General features: G+C 34.0%; 1 protein-coding gene and 1 long non-coding RNA gene across 2 annotated transcripts; one reads left to right on the forward strand and one right to left on the reverse strand.

Annotated features, from left to right (window-relative positions):
• Positions 1–375: 375 nt before the first annotated feature.
• Positions 376–10125, reverse strand: LOC141591260 (uncharacterized). The gene is made up of 3 exons (XR_012520768.1): positions 9943–10125; positions 9012–9132; positions 376–459 (listed from the first exon to the last, which is right to left on the reverse strand). It is a non-coding gene; the product is annotated as an uncharacterized LOC141591260 (long non-coding RNA).
• A 768-nt stretch (positions 10126–10893) lies between these two features.
• On the forward strand, positions 10894–19570 carry LOC141592647 (mitotic checkpoint protein BUB3.2). Its single transcript, XM_074413384.1, has 9 exons — positions 10894–11238; positions 12301–12431; positions 14146–14228; positions 16686–16952; positions 17495–17570; positions 18231–18311; positions 18668–18746; positions 18982–19082; positions 19180–19570. Exons 1-9 carry the CDS (start codon positions 11119–11121, stop codon positions 19259–19261), a joined length of 1020 nt encoding a protein of 339 aa, XP_074269485.1. The 5' UTR covers positions 10894–11118; the 3' UTR covers positions 19262–19570.
• Positions 19571–23359: the final 3789 nt, after the last annotated feature.

Consider the following 23359-nt stretch of genomic DNA (forward strand, 5'->3'; position numbering starts at 1 on the left):
AAGGGGATCCTTCGTTTGATTCATTGATGAAGAAAATTTACCTTCTACTGGCACCATAGATCGCTGACGAATAACGCATATCCATTGTAGAGTCGTATGATGAATCATCAACAAACCGCTCTTGTCTATAATTCTAATAATAATACTAAATTATTCGCTTTGTTCGTAAAGCTTTCGAGCACCTCCTTTGTAACACCCCCATTTATTTAAGGGCCTGGACTAGGACTCCTCAGATAAAGAAGGGTGTTACCATCTCGGAAACCCGAGGCAGTAGATAACAAAGGAAAAATAAATAGTACTTTAAATAGAAAGTTATAAATGTTTACAACTCAAATGGAACATGTCTCAAAACTGAAAATAAGTCTAATAGCTAAACTGAAATAAAAATGGGCTAGCTCTAAGTCAGGTGATCCATGCTCGCTCCCCTGCCAGCTCTGTATATCTCAACAACCTGTCAATCTGCTCCCCAGTAAATGGATCATCACAAGCGTACACGAATACACAGGGTCAACCGCGAGGTTGAGTAGGTAATACGATATAATAAAGAATGCAATGATATGATCCTCCAATCTCAACTCCATCACACACATCCCCGAACGCCCTTGACCATACCGATCCCCGGCAGACTATATCAATCGACCGTCGTCGATATACCGGCTAACTCGTGGCTGAGGACACCAGGGCAAGTCTGCGAGAATCCGCCTGGGCCTTAATCGCAATAATCTCATCTCCTCCAACTCCAACTCCGATGCAAATGCAATGTATGAAACGTATGAAACAATAATGCTCAACAAGATAAATAAGATAATCAGATATGTCATATAATCACCGAACATGCCAACTCTTTATAATCGTAAGAACTCAATCAGTGTATTCCCCTACCTCGATCTTTGCTGAGTCAAATAGTCGGTGCTCAGTAATATTCCACAACAAACTCGCCCTCTCGATATATGGCAATAAGAATTTAATCCAGCAGCTCAGAAATACTCGACTCGGAAATCACCACCTAATATTAATAGCATACGATTACTAAACCGACAATAAACTTAACCCATTTTATCAATTAATCATGCACCTAAACAAGACTCATCATAACTCAATAGAAACCTTAACTTATAGGGCAAATTCGACTTTTCTTATTTTCCAGAACCGGACAGACTTGCTATAAAATACATAACTAATTCTAGGAAAATTAAATCGATGCGAGACCAATTGGGTTGGAACCATAACACTCTAATCTACGGTTCTTATCTCATATACTTTTCCAAAATCCAAACATATCGATGGTTTCCAGACTGATTTCCAAAGGCTGACATAATTCGTCGCATAAAAAGTAAAGACTCATAAAACGAGTTTGACAAATGATTTTTAAGTAAAACCAACGCCTAACTCATATAAACTCTTTAAATTAAATATATGAAAAAGACCCAGCACCAATTCAATATCTAAATTATGTTTTAGAAGTAATCTTTTAGCCTCTACTGATTCGCGGACTTTTTAGATAGACGTTCACAAATAATTTATTCAGGAAAAACTACATGGTGAAATGCTACCGAATTTCACAGGCATAGACTAGGCTTGGAATAAACATGAGTCTCTTCTTTAACTTTTTACATCCGACGACTTTAAGACAGGTAAAACACTCAAATAACACAGACCAACGAATCTGTAAATTGCTGTAACTATTTTATTCATTTATCTCATACAATTTATAATCAAAACCCCCAAACCAATTTCTAGGGTTACAAAAATTATTCCAATACTACTATAATTATGCTAATAATTGAATAAAGAGGTAATAGGATAGTCTACTTACGAAATAGGATGAGAATAGGCTGAGAAATCACCTCGCAATGCCTCACGAGTTCTTCACACACGGCTCCCTCTTCTCTCTTTTCTCTCTTTTCTCATGGTTAAAGTGAATATGGTGATAGGGAGATTAGGGTTTGGTTAGATGAGTTATACGTATAGAATAGGTGCTATTAAGACGATACGGGCCTAGCCTAATTAGATTAATTAAAACCCGAGTCACATAGTTACCCGAGTCACAAATACACTACACGACCCAGCTGGTAACTCGGCCTAATATAATATCATATTAAAATACTGGGTATTACAGTCTACCCTCCTTAAAATAAACTTCGTCCCGAAGTTTACCCTCTCCTACCAACCAACGCAAACGAATTATGAAACGCATATACAAAAGTATGTAAGGCACCCACCAAATTGAATATTAAACGCAGTATTACATTCCACCCTCCTTAAAATAAACTTCGTCCCGGAAGTTTAACCATAATGTAAAACACATCATGAAACACTCCAACATAACCCACACAACGCATAACCAATATAGCCAAACTGAGAAATCACACATGAAGGTATAAAGATTTTACAATCCTACCCTCCTTAAACATGGTTACGTCCCCGTAACCTTCATTATTATAACAAATGTTCTCAAACTCTGCTAACAATCGAATGAGGATAAAAGATTCACAACTCACGCTCAAGTTAACTAATCCCTACTAAAGACAATCAATATACAAGCTCTCTCAAGGAAGCTACGATTCTATCGCTTGCTTTCAAAGACATCGCCACAGATCGGAGCAAAAGCCACGTTGAATAACTTAAGACATTTCAGTATTAATCTAGACACTCTTCATATCAATCAATACATGCAATAACATTCACAGGATCTGCTTGTCAATCTAATTTATACATTACTACTCAGGTTACAAAGATGAGGATGCCTAGGTGCTCACATATGGTTCATGTCAAATAACATCGTTTCATCAAGGTTACTAAGCAAGATCACTAACGTAACATACCACGATAATCCTATCCGGCGTATTCTCGTGGCAGCATATTTTCCAAGAAATATTGGTAACATTTATTCATGTAAATAATCAAATTATGAATGGAACAATGCTTTACAAGGTTACCAGTAAAAATCATTAGTAATTATTCATTTCACTAATCATTGTAATCTCATACCTTAGAAACATAGGGAATCAATCAACATAAGAAAAGAATTAGGGTCAAAACTTAATAAATCGATTTATGAAAATTTGTAACCTAATAGGTCCAGTCTGACTTTCCTTTACATAACCGTACAGATTTAGGTCAAGACACAGAATCACCAATAAAATGAAGACAACCAGTTTCGTAGTACTTATCATCCTAGAAATATTTTTAATCCTCATAACAAAGGGTTTGGAATTTATTCACGAATGACGAATGCACATTGATTGGCTAATTTTACAAACTTATTGGTCGAGTCAATCAAGCGAGTAAACAGCGATATTGGAAAGTTAACATACAAGACTATCATACATAAAATTTTGTTCTTGGTGTTAAATATATTTAAATGCACCCAACACAATGACATAAAAGATTAAATGTATTTAACTACGCCAATTTTACAAATATTCATTACATATCATGCTAATATCAACATACCATGTTAACACATAACTCACTTAAAACACCACATTACATTTCCCGTTTTGACATTCGTAACTAACCACAACTCACCAATTTACTACATGAACGAACAACATGACTAAATTAACCCACTATTTGTGACTCCGTTCTAGCTTCATTCCTCCAGACTAGCAAATATCATGAAACCATACAACCGGACATTAATTTCGGAAATCTCATTCGAATTTATACTCACACGACAAAATTTAACTTCATTTTCAAAACTTTTACTTTCATCTTTGGACGGTGAATAACTTTCTTAACATAAATCTTATAACAGAGCCGTCCATAGAATCCATTTACTGACTTACTACAACCCCAAAATCGATAAACTTAATTCAATTCCTTCAAACAATACAAGCTTAGGTGTCGACTCATATTTCATAATTTACAGGTTCATCTTATTCATTTCAGTCCTATCTTTACTAATGAACGACTATTACCTCAACATCAGGATTTTAGTTGCACTTCTTTACTCAATTATATTCACGGCTAACACGACTACAACATTTAATCGGAGACCTTTTAGATAGTACACATTCCCTGGTGACGTCTCATCAAAGCATACGATTCGTACCATAATGTAAAGCAAGTAACGACAAATTAACTGTGTTCAATCAAAATTTTACCTCTTTATTACAGATCTATTTATCACAGGTTGCATGGTCACACAAAAGTATAAGTACCAACTCAATCACATGTTAAATTTTAAAGCGATTTATCACGTCATAAGAACTAGACAAGAGTCTAACCATATAGTCAATATAAGAAGATTATTAGTTTAGATCGGAGGCACATTATAAAATTCCCAGTTAAACTCCTTACGGAACCATCGACTGTGCGTCATGAGTAATTAACTTAATAATGTAGAAGTCAAACAACTGAAATTCCAATTGAGTATTAATAGTTATATTACACATACTTGCTTAATACAACTTAGTTCTTTGTTGCTTCACGGTATCTTATAACGATCACAATTATCAATTCGAAACATGGTATACTATTGGTATACAAATTAATCAGTTTGACTCGTGACTCACGGTTTGCTCTTCTCTACACTCTATTTTCACTGTCCATGTCAAACATTTTATCAAATAAATCCAAGATAAACATTCCTCATTACTTCATATAAATTTATAACTAACCAAGCTGCTTTAACATCCACATCACAATTGACAAGTTTCGAGGTCTCTAAACTAGTTAAACATCCTTAATATACACAAAATGAAGTTATCTCTCGGGATTAATTATGCATACTCATATTTAATAATCACACCAATCAGAATAGCTACTACCTTTAGACCGGAACCCAACACCTTGAGCCAACAAACATCCAAACATTTTTCATCATTTCAAATATCAAGCTTTATTCTTAAACTCTGAAATTCATTATTAGGTGATATCTAATCCTTCTTTATCGGGAACTATCCCGCATTTAATGTGCCACATCTTAAGCATACAATTTAAATAATATATTAACAACGAAACATCACACATTCACTCAATCCTACACCATATGCCAATTCATGTCCTCCTTAAAACATGGTTACATCACATAATTCATATTTGATTAAACTTTTATATGAAACTCACATAACTTACAATTTCAACAATCAAACATCATGCAACAACTTTCAAAATTCATAACTAAATAACCGCTTAGCTATTTCGCGAGCTATTATCGTTTCTAGGAAATATAATGAATTAACTAATCATAGGAAAGAGAATCAATTGCAAAGCTTAAGGAATTTATTTATAACAAATTTTACAACTCGGTTGGTCGGAACAAAAACTTTACAAAGCAATTAGAAAGAGAAAATTGGGCAACTTGCAAAAATCACTATTAAATAACGACTCGTTAATATTTTACGTGGCTTATCATTTTGAAAACGTGAATGAATATTCTAACAGTAGAGTTGGAATTATGCATATACAATAAACACGTTTTAAATGGTTTCTTTCTCAAAAACATGGGTCGAAACAGAATCGGTAAGAATAATCGACCACTATCAACTAAAATATTTATTTCTCTCAAAATATAATTCATATTAGCATGAAACTAAAAGCATTGAAAAGCTAAATCAGAATGTTATCACACATAAAATTTTCACCATCATATAGAGAACACATTTTAGATGGCAGCCTGTACAAACAAGGTAACATTCTGGAATTTATTAAAATTTTTGGTTCCTTTAAATTACTTCACATTATCACACAACCATTCTTCCTCCAACACATGTTACATATCATTTGAAGCATAGAAATCACGTTGCACCATATACATGTAATTGCCATCTAGAAAACGGTAAAGATTGCGAAACCGAAAATAAAATCAACTAAATAACTCAATAATCATGTATGTATAGACAATGCATTAGTTTCTCATCGTAACAATCACAACTTATTTAAATACGAAAATATATCTTAGAAATCACTAAGGTGTCACTTATTGAATACTAACCTTATAACTAAATTAAATGTATATAATTAGACGTAAAAAAAATTGGCATGAAATTTTCAACACACAACTATATAACATTCATGGCTTAGGGCAACTCATTCCACATACCACTAGACATGGATTGCTAAGGCAATTAGTAAAATAATAACAATCATAAATCTCAAAATTCGATCACATTTGCCTAGTAAGCAAAACAGTAAACTCTTGCAAAGAATAAGACATTCAACAAGAAGTATATACACACTTAAAATAACAGCAAAACAATTATCAACGGACACGACACCCATTTCGGTCTACTAGCCTTACGTATAGGACTTAACTTGATTCTTCATCCTGTAACAACATAGCCTGGTTGGCTTTACTAACCATTCCAGTCAATCAGGGTCATATCCCTCCTACATCTAACCTCTTAGGTAGCTATAGCTTATGGTGCCTCTATGATCAACTCATTAAACATATCACTATATTATATCTCTACCTAAGGGTTCAGGGACCAGAAAGCCGCATGCATATCATCATATAATTCATAATTCACTACTCATGTCATCCATACACTAAAATTTCACTCAATTATTCAAATAAGTCAGCATGCCAATATCAACCATATTCTTTCATTGCACATCTTTAACCATGTATCACATCATTACTTACCTCATTCCGCTCCTGCAAAACTGTTAGTATAATATAGGCAAGGTCTGATCCTTTATTTTGTTACTACCCACTCTCTGCATCACTCAATGTTTACCAGGTTAGACTGAAAGGGCCAGTGGCTTGGTTTGAGGGGGCCCCTAACTCATTCCAATCTTGGGGGCTCCTAACGATTTACTAGCCTGGGGTTCATTTTATTTGACTCTTCCTATGTTCATTATTTTTGTTCATTTGTTTTTAGGCCTGAGGATCGTTCGCTCTGATACCACTTTGTAACACCCCCATTTATTTAAGGGCCTGGACTAGGACTCCTCAGATAAAGAAGGGTGTTACCATCTCGGAACCCGAGGCCAGTAGATAACAAAGGAAAAATAAAACAAGATTACTTTAAATAGAAAGTTATAAATGTTTACAACTCAAATGGAACATGTCTCAAAACTAAAAATAAGTCTAATAGCTAAACTGAAATAAAAATGGGCTAGCTCTAAGTCAGGTGATCCATGCTCGCTCCCCGCGACTCTGTATATCTCAACAACTTTGTCAATCTGCTCCCCAAGTAAATGGATCATCACAAGCGTACACGAATACACGGGGTCAACCGCGAGGTTGAGTAGGTAATACGATATAATAAAGAATGCAATGATATGATCCTCCAATCTCAACTCCATCACACACATCCCGAACGCCTTGACCATACCGATCCCCCAGACTATATCAATCGACCGTCATCGATATACCGGCTCGTGGCGAGGACACCAGGGCAAGTCTGCAGAACCCGCCTGGGCCTTAATCGCAATAATCTCATCTCCTCCAACTCCAACTCCGATGCAAATGCAATGTATGAAACGTATGAAACAATAATGCTCAACAAGATAAATAAGATAATCGGATATGTCATATAATCATCGAACATGCCAACTCTTTATAATCGTAAGAACTCAATCAGTGTATTCCCCTACCTCGATCTGCGGTCAAATAGTCGGTGCTCGTAATATTCCACAACAAACTCGCCCTCTCGATATATGGCAATAAGAATTTAATCCAAAGACTCGAAATACTCGACTCGGAAATCACCACCTAATATTAATAGCATACGATTACTAAACCGACAATAAACTTAACCCATTTTATCAATTAATCATGCACCTAAACAAGACTCATCATAACTCAATAGAAACCTTAACTTATAGGGCAAATTCGACTTTTCTTATTTTCCAACCAGGACGGACTTGCTATAAAATACATAACTAATTCTAGGAAAATTAAATCGATGCGAGATCAATTGGGTTGGAACCATAACACTCTAATCTACGGTTCTTATCTCATATACTTTTCCAAAATCCAAACATATCGATGGTTTCGGATCGATTTCCAAAGGGTGACATAATTCGTCGCATAAAAGTAAAGACTCATAAAACGAGTTTGACAAATGATTTTTAAGTAAAACCAACGCCTAACTCATTTACCACTCATGGCGAGGACACCAGGGCAAGTCCGAGAACCCGCTTTGGGCCTTAATCGCAATAATCTCATCTCCTCCAACTCCAACTCCGATGCAAATGCAATGTATGAAACGTATGAAACAATAATGCTCAACAAGATAAATAAGATAATCGGATATGTCATATAATCATCGAACATGCCAACTCTTTATAATCGTAAGAACTCAATCAGTGTATTCTCCTACCTCATCTGCAGTCAAATAGTCGGTGCTCGGTAATATTCCACAACAAACTCGCCCTCTCGATATATGGCAATAAGAATTTAATCCAGCAGCTCAGAAATACTCGACTCGGAAATCACCACCTAATATTAATAGCATACGATTACTAAACCGACAATAAACTTAACCCATTTTATCAATTAATCATGCACCTAAACAAGACTCATCATAACTCAATAGAAACCTTAACTTATAGGGCAAATTCGACTTTTCTTATTTTCCAGAACCGGACAGACTTGCTATAAAATACATAACTAATTCTAGGAAAATTAAATCGATGCGAGACCAATTGGGTTGGAACCATAACACTCTAATCTACGGTTCTTATCTCATATACTTTTCCAAAATCCAAACATATCGATGGTTTCCAGACTGATTTCCAAAGGCTGACATAATTCGTCGCATAAAAAGTAAAGACTCATAAAACGAGTTTGACAAATGATTTTTAAGTAAAACCAACGCCTAACTCATATACCAGCTCGTAGCTGAGGACACCAGGGCAAGTCCTGCAGAACCCGCCTGGGCCTTAATCGTAATAATCTCATCTCCTCCAACTCCAACTCCGATGCAAATGCAATGTATGAAACGTATGAAACAATAATGCTCAACAAGATAAATAAGATAATCAGATATGTCATATAATCACCGAACATGCCAACTCTTTATAATCGTAAGAACTCAATCAGTGTATTCCCCTACCTCAGTACTGCAGTCAAATAGTCGGTGCTCAGTAATATTCCACAACAAACTCGCCCTCTCGATATATGGCAATAAGAATTTAATCCAGCAGCTCAGAAATACTCGACTCGGAAATCACCACCTAATATTAATAGCATACGATTACTAAACCGACAATAAACTTAACCCATTTTATCAATTAATCATGCACCTAAACAAGACTCATCATAACTCAATAGAAACCTTAACTTATAGGGCAAATTCGACTTTTCTTATTTTCCAGAACCGGACAGACTTGCTATAAAATACATAACTAATTCTAGGAAAATTAAATCGATGCGAGACCAATTGGGTTGGAACCATAACACTCTAATCTACGGTTCTTATCTCATATACTTTTTCAAAATCCAAACATATCGATGGTTTCCAGACTGATTTCCAAAGGCTGACATAATTCGTCGCATAAAAAGTAAAGACTCATAAAACGAGTTTGACAAATGATTTTTAAGTAAAACCAACGCCTAACTCATATAAACTCTTTAAATTAAATATATGAAAAAGACCCAGCACCAATTCAATATCTAAATTATGTTTTAGAAGTAATCTTTTAGCCTCTACTGATTCGCGGACTTTTTAGATAGACGTTCACAAATAATTTATTCAGGAAAAACTACACGGTGAAATGCTACCGAATTTCACAGGCATAAACTAGGCTTGGAATAAACATGAGTCTCTTCTTTAACTTTTTGCATCCGATGACTTTAAGACAGGTAAAACACTCAAATAACACAGACCAACGAATCTATAAATTGCTGTAACTATTTTATTCATTTATCTCATACAATTTATAATCAAAACCCCCAAACCAATTTCTAGGGTTACAAAAATTATTCCAATACTACTATAATTATGCTAATAATTGAATAAAGAGGTAATAGGATAGTCTACTTACGAAATAGGATGAGAATAGGCTGAGAAATCACCTCGCAATGCCTCACGAGTTCTTCACACACGTCTCCCTCTTCTCTCTTTTCTCTCTTTTCTCATGGTTAAAGTGAATATGGTGATAGGGAGATTAGGGTTTGGTTAGATGAGTTATACGTATAGAATAGGTGCTATTAAGACGATACGGGCCTAGCCTAATTAGATTAATTAAAACCCGAGTCACATAGTTACCCGAGTCACAAATACACTACACGACCCAGCTGGTAACTCGGCCTAATATAATATCATATTAAAATACCGGGTATTACATCCTTCAACTAACGCCTAATCTATTTCAAAACAGATAGTTAAAGGTGATAACTTATGTGTTATCAATTCAATTCATAGAATTTAACAGATTTCGTGGGAAATTTTAAGTACTATCAAAGATGTGAGGTTACCTATTAGACCTTCAATAGTTTGAATAAGTGATAATTAAACATTACTTTTGTGAGACTAACAAAGTTGCTGACTTTATGCCTCTACTTAACATTATTGTCCAACTCTTTTGAGATGGTTTGAAAGTCGATGATTTCAACTTATCACCCCGAGGTCTGGTATTATTTTAAGGTTCCATCTAATTTTCTTTCTTTGTCATCAATACAAAAAAAATCCGATTCATTAATATATTCGGTCTGACTCGAACCCACATTTTTAGTAGACCTGACAAACAGATCATCCGCATCGGGTTCAGGTCGGGCTAGTTCGGGCCGAGGTCATTTTCGGGTCAACGATTATCAAATTATTCAAGGATAATAATCAGTTTGTAATAATAAACATTTGAGTCGGGTTATAGTGAGTCGGGTCAATTCAAATTTCGGTTAAGCTTGGATCATGAGTTCGAGTGTCGGATCGGATTATTCGAATATGGTCAATTTTACTAGGTCTACTATTAAAGGAATGTAAAACTATTGTTATTGACTAAAAAATTCTTCTCACCTTTTGTTACTTTTTTTTTTCTAACTATCAGTACCATTTTAATTCTTAATCTCCCCATACTAGATTTTGTTTTAAATGAAAGCATTGCGCTTTTGAATTTGAATTTCTCTCAACACTCACCCAACATCTCTCACACACTTCGAACAAATCTTTCCTTTTTTAAAACCCTTGTTCCTCATCCCTCAATTCTCGCCGGAAATTCGAAATGACGGCGGTGGCGCCGCCAGTAACAGGCAGAGAAATCTCAAATCCACCAACAGATGGTATCACCAACCTCCGTTTCTCTAATCACAGTGATCACCTCCTCGTTTCTTCTTGGGATAAGGTTTTCCCTTTACTAATTTTTTTAGTTATTTTTATCATCCCTTTGTCTCGGTCTTTTGTTTACTGTTTATAATCTTTGTGACGAGTATTTTAATCAAAGGTAAATAATTGATTGAGACGGAGTGAGTCGTTCTTAACCCTTACACATCTGTTAATTCGACTATACCCACTTGTTAATTTCTTTGTTTTTGGTTAATTTATCAACTACCCAGTTGTTAATTTGATGAAATATGAACTGGGTTTTGTTGGATTTCTGTTTAACTTGTTTGGTAATTTAGTACCCTTCATTAATTATAGGTCTGAATTTCAGTTTTTATTTTTTTGTTGTTGTTTGGTTTCATTTTCTGCTTAATTTATTAATTACCCATTTGTTAATTTGATAAAATATGAACTGGGTTTTGTAGGGTTTATATTTAATTTGTTTGATAATTTTACTACCCTTCATCCATGTGATTATAGGTCTGATATTTCAGCTAAGTTAATTCATTTTTCGTTTTTGAGTGTTTTTGTCAACTACCCTCTTGTAAATTCGACGAAATATGACTTGGGTTTTGTAGGGTTTCTATTTAACTTGTTTGATAATTAGCCTACCCTTGCATACATGTGATTAAAGGCTTGATATTTTAGCTCATTAGCTTAATGTTGATTCATGTTAGCCATCCGTAAATCATTCTGAGATTAAGATGTTGGATATTTTATCGACTATCCACTTGTAATTTCGATGATATATGATTTGGGGTTTTGTAGGATTTCTATTTAAATTCACCCTTGCATCCATGCGATTAATTGATTATAGGACTAATATTCTAGCTTAAGTATTTTAATTTTCAATATTTGGTTATTTTATCAACTACCCACTTGTGAATTTGGCGAAATATGATTTGGGTTTTGTGGGATTTTTTATTTAGAATTTTAGGTGATTTATTACTTTTTACAACCATGTGATTATAGGTTAGAGGTTTCAGCTCAAGTTTTTTGTTTACACTTTTGGTAATTTTATTAACTACCCTGTTATTAATTCTGCAAAAAATATGATTTGGGTTTTTGTGGGATTTCCATGTAGACGGTTAGGTTGTATGATGCAAGTGCAAATGTGCTTCGGGGAGAGTTTAAACACGGCGGTCCTGTTCTAGATTGCTGCTTTCATGATGATTCTTCAGGGTTCAGTGCTTGCGGCGACTCAACTGTCAGACGGTATGCTAATTTATCTTTTTCATTATGTGTGTATTTACTTTCATGAATCTGTCTGCTCTCTTATGAGTTTCTGACGAGGTTGATCATACTTGAAGTGTAATGTTGGATTAAAGTGATACTCCCTCCATTCAACTCCACACTACCATTTTACTTTTTCACGTTTGTCAACACGTGTTTTACGCGTTAAATATCGTTAGCTACGTATTTGCAAAAAAATATGAAAGTTAGATATTTTAAATGTAGTCGTAAAGACGAATAAAACAAGATCCCACATGAATATATTTTCACTTATGTATTGGGAGAAAATTGAAATTGAATGCTTAACTGTAAATAGTGTACAAAATAGATAATGGTAGTGTGGAGTTGAAAGGAGGGAGTATGTGCTTTGAACTGAACTGGTTTATTCTTGGTTATCTACCTTTTAAAGTATTTTTTGTGGATACTTGAAATTTGTGTTGTTGAATGCTATTTATGTTCAAATAATGAATGATATTGCATCTCTCTTACTTTAGCCGTGCCAGTATAGCTTTGGGGGTACGAGCCTTTATCCGTCAAAGTCTAGCTTTATAGGTTATAAATCAGAGCTAAGGAAATGAACTCTGCTCTGTAGACTGTAGTGCTCGGTGCTCCAGTAGAGCCAGACATTTTTCTTCCACAATTTTTTATTAAATTTCTTAACCATTTTGATTTCTGCTTCCCGCTGCATAACTCAATGTGGCATTGGTGTGCAATCAGAAGATAGGTTGAATTGATAACATGAAGTCAGGAATGAAATGCTCGAAATAGAAGTTGGATCATTTATCCTTTGGAGTTTTGTAAGCATGTTTATGAAATTTCTGGCTTTTGTAGCATCGGGCTCATCAGTTTTTGTCTTGATGGGGATATTCTATCAAAGTCTAATTTGTGTGTATTCCTGAACCTCTTAGAAGAATGAAATGAAGGGATATGCCCGATATGGTGTATAAAATAAAAATTTAGGCGACGGTTAGTTGGTAACTTGGGTTCCGTTCCTCTTGTGGATACATGATTACATTTTTGTGTCTGTCAAGCTTTGAGGAGCCATATACTTGATTATGAGCACAACTGCACAAGGCACTGCTCATCTGTTTACTGTATTTTGTGTATTGCATCAAAGTCAAGAACTTGGTGTTCCATTTTGACACTACTAGCTTATTCGATTACATCATATGAAGCTCAAGTAATAAAATCCTGTTAGTGAACTTGGCTCTTATAATCTGTCATCTGTTAGCTGTACAGCGCCTGCCTCAGCTCCAAAACATTTTGCATTGGGATCATATGAAACATTATGAGTTAATAGGATGTCAAGTACTAATGTTAGCTAGTAAGAGAGAGACTACAGCGAGATAAAAGGCAAAGAAGGAGAGCATTATATCGTTAGATGAAAAATGAAGGTAGACAAAGCAAGTGAATAATTTTGATAAAGGCGAAGAGAAGCAGGCGGAAAATAAGAAGGTTATAAAATAAAAAATAATGACAGACCTTGAATTGGGCTGCTGTTTTTGTTTGTTAGTTGCCACTTAATATTGTTAATTAAAATGTCTGAATCACTTATGATATTTTAGAAGAACTAGCATGACTGGAATTATTTGTTTCACGCAAAAAGGCAGCGATGTTTCAGTGTTTGATGATTTGGCTGTTGATTATGGAATTGCTCATTTACGTATCTAAACAGATTTTTTTTTTGGTGTACTAGGCTGGTTTTCAACCAAGGCAAAGAGGATATTTTGGGGAAACATGAGGCGCATGTGCGATGTGTTGAATACTCATATACAACAGGTATGTTATGAGACAACTTCGTTAATTAAACTTAGGTTTTTTTGCTCTTTTGCCTGTATACTTGCTTATTGGTTACCATGGGCAACAATCCTGATTTGCATAATGAATAGTTGTAACTTGTAATCTTAAGCTTGCGTGGGCTCACCGTTCACTGCAGTTACACTTGGGCAAGTCTGTAGAGTTAAAAGGTTTCCTTTTTCTGAGTTGGCTTGTATCTGGAGACCCATAAAAAATTCCACTAGCCTTAGCAGTCACGAGACGTGTTTTTATTAGTCTGTACTTCCCGTGTTTTCATTTAAATTTATCATCAATAATTCACAGTTTTTGCATTCTTCATCTAGTATAAATGAACTATTTGTAATAAACCTATTTCTTAAGACGTTTGTGATTGCTTGTATTAGATGGTACACTAGCTGAGTGGCCCGTCTAGGTAAGTTTTTATTTATTTATTTATTTCATGTTATTTTGGAGAAAATTGAGACGGAAACCAGTCAATGGGATATGTCTTCAAGATGACATGAAGAAATTCTGATGTTGACCTTTTGCACTACAATACGACGTTCTAGGCTCCTAGCATAATGCTTCTCTTGGAGTTCACCAAAAGTTTGCTGTAGTGAATGGTGATAGCATTCTATTGTTGCTGCAGTACCATGGGTAGTCTGTGGTATTGGGAGCGCTCATTCCTTAGCTGTTCGTTTCTTTTTCTCTTAAGCCTTCAAAATATCTGTTGGCCAGTTTCAATATCGCCAGCAATATGAAATAGTCAGCAACTTAACAATTGCATTGGATTTAGGGCAGATCCTGCTATATAAAAAACTAGTATTAGTGCCCGGCTTCGCCCGGGCTACCTCCTCTTACCATTAATTTTTTTTCCATTAAATAAAATTACTTAAAGTTGCATAACCCATAAATTTAGCATTAATATATTTTTCTATGACATATCATAAAATTACGATGAAATAAATTTTGAGACAAATTCACTACCCCGCTATTAATATTTTACTCTTATTAATGATACAATAGTAATAACATTTCACTACTTGCCCGTAATCATTGTTATTTTCACTACTCCCGCCGTAATTATTGTTACTGTCACTATTGCTGCATTAATATTGATAATTTCACTACTCCCGCCGTAATTATTGTTACTTTCACTATTGCCAAATTAATATTGACTATTTCACTACCCACGCTGTTGTTTTTACCACTTCCACTAATCTCACTGATAATATTGTTACTTTTACTATTCAAATAAGTGATTACTATATCCAATGTTACTACAATTCTTTTATTTAATGACGAAATTACTTTTAGTACTCAGGCATGCAATTTTAAGAGGATTATATATTTATATAAATATATTACATATATGCATTAAATCAAATCGAAAGAATTATGCAATCAATACTATATATTATGGAATCTAACTTGAATTATTTATAGTCTACTTATATTATATTTTTGTATGTTAAATAATTAACATCTCTATACATCTAATAAACTATAAAGTTTAATAAAATTGCATAAATTTAAATTTAATATATAGTTTTATGATGATAATAATTAGTACCATAAGTGTGCAGGTTTATACTAATTAATTATTTTATTTTAAGGAAATTGACCATCTTCTAGTCTTCTATAAATATTTAGGAAAATCATCTAGCATCTTATTTCTTTTAGTTTCCTTAAAATTGACCATCTTAATTAATTATTTTATTTTAAGAAAATTGATCATTTTAGTTAATTATTTTATTTTAAGAAAATTGACCATGTTTTAGTCTCTTACAAATTTTAGGAAAATTACCAAGTTTCTATGTAATTTAGTTTTAACCCAAACTATATAATATTTGCATTGAGATCCCTTAATCGGGTCCATCACACGGTGCTAGTTATTTAAAACTATATAGTATAATTAATTTGTATAACTTTCTTTAATTACATTGAAGTCCCTTGGTTTCTGGAATTAATATATAGTATTGATTGATACATGGCATAGTAGCTATGCATCATGTTTGGTGTGATACTATGTCGTATTCTGTTATATCCAGTGGCATTGAATGCCAATAGCATTTTACAGTTGCCTTGTTGGAAAAAAGTATGTCACAATGAATATTCTGGTGCTAAATTATTTTACTGATCTATTATATGTCTGATTTCCTTCTTTATCTAACGAACATATTAGGGAAGACAACTCCTGCATCCGTTGCTGTTGTGAGCTGTGTGGTTGGTTCTGACGCTTAAAGTTGTAGATGAATTACAAATTTGGATGAATAGTTGATTGATGTGAGGCATGGTATAATTGATTAGTATGGAGTGGTTTAATGCTTAAGATGGAGGGAAACATGTTTGTCGGATTTAAATGATTTTATGAATTGTTCATCATTTATCATTTATTTACTTTTGTTTACGTTTTCACCGTTTGTGCATTAACTCTGTTTTACCTGTATCATATTCTAGGGCAAGTCATCACTGGTAGTTGGGATAGAACTCTCAAGTGTTGGGATCCCAGAGGGGCAAGTGGTCAGGAGCGTACTCTTGTCGGAACATACCCTCAACCGGAGCGTGTTTATTCTATGTCTCTTGTTGGCCACCGATTGGTTGTAGCAACTGCAGGAAGACATGTTAATGTCTATGATCTACGAAATATGTCACAACCAGAACAAAAGAGGGAGTCTTCGTTAAAATATCAGACTCGATGTGTACGTAGTTACCCCAATGGAACAGGTATGGACAGGAAGCAAAATTTCTATGTCGTTTCATTTGCATTGGCTTTAATACTCCAGTCGAACTCAAGGGTCTAAATCCCTTTTAATTATTTCTTTGATATTGAGCATTTGAGCGTAGATATTTGTTTCTAAAGTCAAATGATGTTGAAAATTTCTATCCATCAAAATGGACGTAAAACTTTACTCGTGTAGGGTGTTATTTTTAAATATTTTATTTTAAATCTGCCAAGTTTTCAAATCGAAGTGAGACATATGGTTAAGCTAGATTAGGTTGTGTGTTGACGTGGCATAATATTGTGAATTTGTGATGCGCTTATGTCCTTTTGTAAGATTGTTAGGAATCACATAAAATGTCTTAGTTTTTAATGACAATGAAATGTAACGATATGAGTTGATACATAATGACAACTCAACAGTAGAAAGTTCCAGTAGTTTTTTTGATGGTGTTTAGCTGTACTCATAAGTCTATGTTCAGGTGATTCTTTTGCTGCTGTTCAGGTTTGTAAATATCTGATAACTAATGTTTTCAACTATTGACAGGTTATGCACTCAGCTCAGTTGAAGGTCGAGTAGCAATGGAATTTTTTGATATGTCTGAAGCTGGTCAAGTTAAGAAGTGAGTTCCCTCTATTTAATTACCCTTTGGTTAGATTGTGTGACATGGCTCTTTGTTTGCTACAATGTGCTCAGTGTGGTACTGTGAATTCTATGATCCATGTTTGACATAGTTCTGGATTCCCATGCCGCATTTAGGGATGGGGGTCTGCTGAGTCCACTAAACAAATCCCTTAAAGTTGTTTCGGTGAAGTCTCAGCTCGAGACCGATCAAACTGATCTTGAGCTCGACTGCTCAAACCCGAACTTTTATGAGTTGTAACTTATAACCCATTGTTTTGTCTAATTATATGTTGTTTTTATGAATTACTTCAAATGTAACAAGAAAAGAAAAACAATGAATTAAACCAATCTCAATCCGAACATTGTCTTTCCGAGCTGTGCATGAGCTTCAATAGGATCGACGAGAGCTCAATTTCTTAGTTGATGGCTCTTAATACCTCTAGGTCCATGCTATGCCATGTTCAAATTTATTATCTTACACTACTCCGTATTAGGGTATAAACTATAAACTTTCTGAATACTTGGTTACCTTATTTTCATTTATTTCAAATCTCTTTCTGAAAATTATGTTTGTTGGATTCAGTGTATAAATTGTGGCTCTACGGAGAAGTTATATTTCTTCCCTATTTGTAGTTGATGCTTGTGACTGAACATGCAGATATGCTTTCAAATGTCATCGGAAGTCTGAAGCGGGAAGAGACATTGTTTACCCTGTGAACGCCATTGCTTTCCATCCAATGTAAGTTATATTGATGGAATAAAAACCACAATGCACTTATGCTTTGCTAGGTTGTTAGTAATGATACCAACGACTAATTCAAGAGCGCTCATCTGTTGTTTACCAACACAGCATAGACAGCTAGAGATGTGTAACCTGGATGACAGTATTAACTTTTTGCAATTTTTCTTGAAATGTGAATTTAGTATTGTACGAATTCGAGAATGCCAATCAGTCTTAGTTGAAAGTGTCCGACAATATGTAGGAAGTGTGATGAAGAGTCTGAAATAAGTTGTTGAAGACTTTCTATCAAATTCCTCTATTGGGCTATTGGCGTTTGTTCCATTTACTGTGTGTGATATCCTCGTAACTTGCAGCTATGGGACATTTGCTACTGGAGGCTGTGATGGAATTGTTAATGTCTGGGATGGAAACAACAAAAAGAGGCTTTATCAGGTAAATAAAATCTCTTGGTTTGCTCTGATTTTTTTTTCTTAGGTTTTTTGTATCTTGTATGACCCGATATGAATGTCTAATGAAAATGGGTAGTTGAAGTTTGTAGGCGATTCATAAGGAAAATTTTATTAAAAGTTCGTTCTAATTTTAATGAAAAGAAACGCCGTCCTAAAATTAGCGAATCTTCGCTCCCTTATCTGTAACCTAACATTAAGCCATATCCGTCTTGTCTCAGTATGTAAAGTACCCAACAAGCATAGCAGCATTATCATTCAGTAGAGATGGTCGTCTCTTGGCTATCGCTTCAAGTTACACTTTTGAAGAAGGAGAAAAACCGTAAGACCAAACTTACATCTACATTTCAGATCCTTATTATGTTAAAACTGCTTTGATATAACCCTGACATAATATGATGTTCACAAATTTGGTACAGTCATGAGCCAGATGCAATATTTGTGCGTAGCGTGAATGAAGTTGAAGTTAAACCAAAGCCTAAAGTCAATCCGCCTGCTTGAACCGACAGTTGAGCTGCTTTTCCTCAGCACATTGTAGAGTATGGCATTGTAGGTTTTAGTTTCACGCTGCTGTGGCCTTCTTGATCCCTCAAGAAGCGTTAATGGAATTGTAAAAACCGTGTTAGAGATGTTACTATTAGCTTTCTATTTTTATGGATGCGTAATCTTGCTGTAATATTGATCAGAATCTTTTGTATGATTGCTTTCACTGTTTCACACTCACATATGGTGAAATTATGCAAAATGACTTGTGGATTTGTAAGGGTGAAATATGCATTTCAATAGTTATTGAAGTTTAACCGCATTTCATATTTCTATCTAACCTACAAATTCAGAACGTAATTACTTTCATATATGGATGTTATTTTTTCACAAGTTTTGGTGTTCATATAATGCTCTTTTAGTCTTTGTGTTTACCTAAACATAACCAAATTAACTCATATTAGCGTTTTACCCTAGAATTTAATTTAATTATTGTTCTAGAAGCTTGAATAATAGTAAATCCTAATTCTCCATTTTTTTTCTTCCTCTCTGTAAACACAACCGTCAATTCACAACCCTCAAAAACTTGACCATCTACCAAATCCACGAAGTGTACTATAAAGGAGTAAGCATACTTCAAATTATCTTGACTCGTTTATATGTTTACTTCTTTTTTTTTTTTTTTTTTTTTTTTTTTCATAAGAGTTATTTTAATTAAATAAACAAATGATCTTGATAAGATAGTACTTCTTTGACGAGAAATTATCTCGTATAAAAATACAATGCGAATTCTTTACATGGTATTTCGCGAAAGTGGTAATTAGGCCCTTAACTTTATTCAATTGTGAAATTAGGCCTCATAAGTTTTATTTGGAGAAATCAAGCCTCTTAAGTTTCACCAAAAGTGAAATTCAACCCCATTTTCATAATCTTCACCAAAATCTTATATTAAAATCACTTTTAATACAATTTATCAAATAAAAAATATTTTATTTTAGAAATTTAGAAATTTTATATTTATATTAAATATTGAGAAATGTTTTATTTTCAATATTATAGTATATAGACAATTTATTATAGGGTTGAGATTCTATGAGAACCCTTTTCCCATGAGAACCGTGAGAACCTCAAGTTCAGAATCTTTGTACCTCAAGTTCATAACATTTGTACTTCAAGTTCAGAACCTTTGTACCAAAGATTCGGAGGGTTGCCATTTTACCAAACGAGAAAGCATTGGATGTGAGGAATCAAATTTACATAATGAAGATTAATTGTCATGGCAAAACAAGAGTTCATCTTACTTGTCTTGATTTGACACTTCTTAGTACATAAAAAATCACCTTCCAATTTTTTTTCAATGTTTAGTTGTTAAATGAGATAATTTTAATTTATGGTTTACTGAGAATTTATTACTCACTTAATACTCATTGTCAAATTATATTTAAAAGGAGTTTATATGGAAATTGTTTTGTTCATCTTATATATAACATGTATAGTTGAATTATCCCAAAGGCACATAATGATGTACATACCAAAAGTTCACAACTAAGTACGAAAGGTTCAGAAAATTGTGCCATAGGTTCAGAACTTATGCACGTAAGGTTCAAAAAGTTTGTGCTATAGGTTCAATATACGTCGTTTCTAGCCACAAAAGCGCACTTTCCTAAATCGCCTAAAATGCAGAAATTTTATGGAAGAATATTGAAAATGTGCCTTTTACAATCACAATGACTAAGCAACTAAAAGAAAATCAAAAATCGAAAATCGAAAAATCGAAAACCAACAAATGGTGTCTTACATTATACATCATAATCTGTGTATCACAAAAAATCAAACTAATCAATCATACAATTAACTCGCATCAATGACGCTAATGAGTACAATTTAACAAAAAATCGAAAATAAACAAATTGATAAATTTAGAGAAACGCTAGTAGACGGCATATAATCGTGAATCAATCAAAAATAGAAAAAACAAATTGAATTATTCTTACCTTGGTTGAGGGATAAAAGATAGAAATTGATTGAACAACTATCGTTAAAATTAATGAGTAAAAAAATCAAACGGAATCATTGAAAAATGAACATGAACTTCAGCGAGTAAATTGAGTAGAAAATCGAAAATCAACAAGAACTTTAATGAGTAAAATTAAGCAGAAAAATCGAAAATGAAGATGAACAAGAATATGTATTTGATAACATAAGAGAAATGAAATTGAAAAACTAAGTGAATGAAATAAAAGATGGAGATTGATGGAAGCAACGTGAATTGAAAGAATAGTGATAGAAATAAAGTGAAGGAAAAAGTAGACTGAAAAGAGAAGAAACATATAGAATCAGTAAGAAAAAAGACAGAATTACCCTTCACCCATCATATTACACGTGTAACACCCCGTGTTTTTAATCGCATATTTACATAATTAATTACGATATTATAATCTTAGAAGAGAAACTTGAAATTTCTTTCAATACCTTTTTAGCCTTCGAAACAATCATTATATAAGTTACGACATTTCATTCGCGCGTAACTTTAATCCATCTTCGTATTTTGGCCCCTATTTGCTCATCCGGACTCTGATTGAGGTGAAACAAAAGCCTAAATTTATTATTTTTCCGAGCCCGACACCATGGTAATATTTTCATTAGCCATTAACAACTTTAAAATCTCAAACCTGCTCGGTTATGCAAAGAGCCTTCATAAAATCATGGTGTTTATAATCAATTCTATGATGACCTTGCAAACAAACAAAGGTTTTGTTTTTACCTCCCATATTTAAGAAATGGCACAGCTTGTGACTCTTTCTTCCACCCCAATACATCCATTCTTATGAGGAGTCTAATCCTTCATGAGCTTTTGTTTATTTCTTCACCCTTGTGCATGGCCTAGACCTCACTCTTACACAAAACATGACCATTGTCCTTTGTGATGGTTTCCAGTAGCATGCAAATGATCTGTGAACTTAAACACATAGAGTGAGTATTTTGACATCCTATTTAAAGCACCTAAGTTCACTTATTTTACACCTTGCTCCACTTAGTTGCATACTCACATCTTCCATATCCCACAAAGCCTAAGTTAAAACTTGTATACTTTTCATTCCCTTTTTCTTTCCTAACTCTTCCTTGATTATAATTACTAAATTAATTAAGTAGATAATTTATTACTAACTTGTTTGTTATTTTGTTGTTATCATGGAATCAAATTAGAGGAGGGGGTACTACTGTAACACCCGTATTAAATCACTACTGATTAATTTGACTTAATTATATATAGATCTGCTTTTATACTTTTCCACGCATATTTTAAATTATTTTCGTCACATTTCCATTTTAATTTAAATTATTCCTACATCTTACAAGCAATTTCGTTAATCTTACTTTTGATAAAAAAGATTTACATAATGTAACACCTCGTGTTAAACTGCCACAAATTAATTTGATTTAATTAAAACTACTTTTATAATTTCCCAATTATATTAAGTTACGTTTATCTCAATTCGTTCTCAATTTAAATTTATTAGCACTCATTTTTATAAATGATTTTGTTCATTTTAATTGTAATCAAAAGCTTGTCTTAAATAAAAATACGATGACAATTGTTGCCTTATTCAATAATGTTTCTTCACATCACCCCAAACTTTTATCACACTCATTCTATAGTGTATCGAACATTTGGCTATGTCAACCTTGCCTCTCTTGTTTTCCCTGCATGTAGTTTCGTCATTTCCACTATACAACTTCACATGCCTTACTATACATTCACATGTATCTTTTCCTCTGCTTATAGTTTTGTCTTTACCACTTCACTCATTCACATGCCTTCTTTCATAAACCACACCAACCTTTACATTTTTACAAGTATCCTTAAAAGCAACCTTGTTATAATCAGCTTCACCATTTCTTACCTTTGTGACAGCTACCTAATCCGAGTCAACACCGTGCCCGTTACCAACCAACCCTCGTGCCTAACCCACACAATACAACCCCAAACACCATCATTCCCTTTCGATCAAACAACCACCAAACGACATTTTAACTCCGTTTAACCACCATAAACTCCACCACCGGACCACCACTCATCCTCCACTCGTTCTATCATTTGCTATGCAACCGTCA

This window comes from Silene latifolia, chromosome 7 (genome assembly GCF_048544455.1).
Source record: "Silene latifolia isolate original U9 population chromosome 7, ASM4854445v1, whole genome shotgun sequence".
In the NCBI taxonomy this organism is placed as follows: Eukaryota; Viridiplantae; Streptophyta; class Magnoliopsida; order Caryophyllales; family Caryophyllaceae; genus Silene; species Silene latifolia.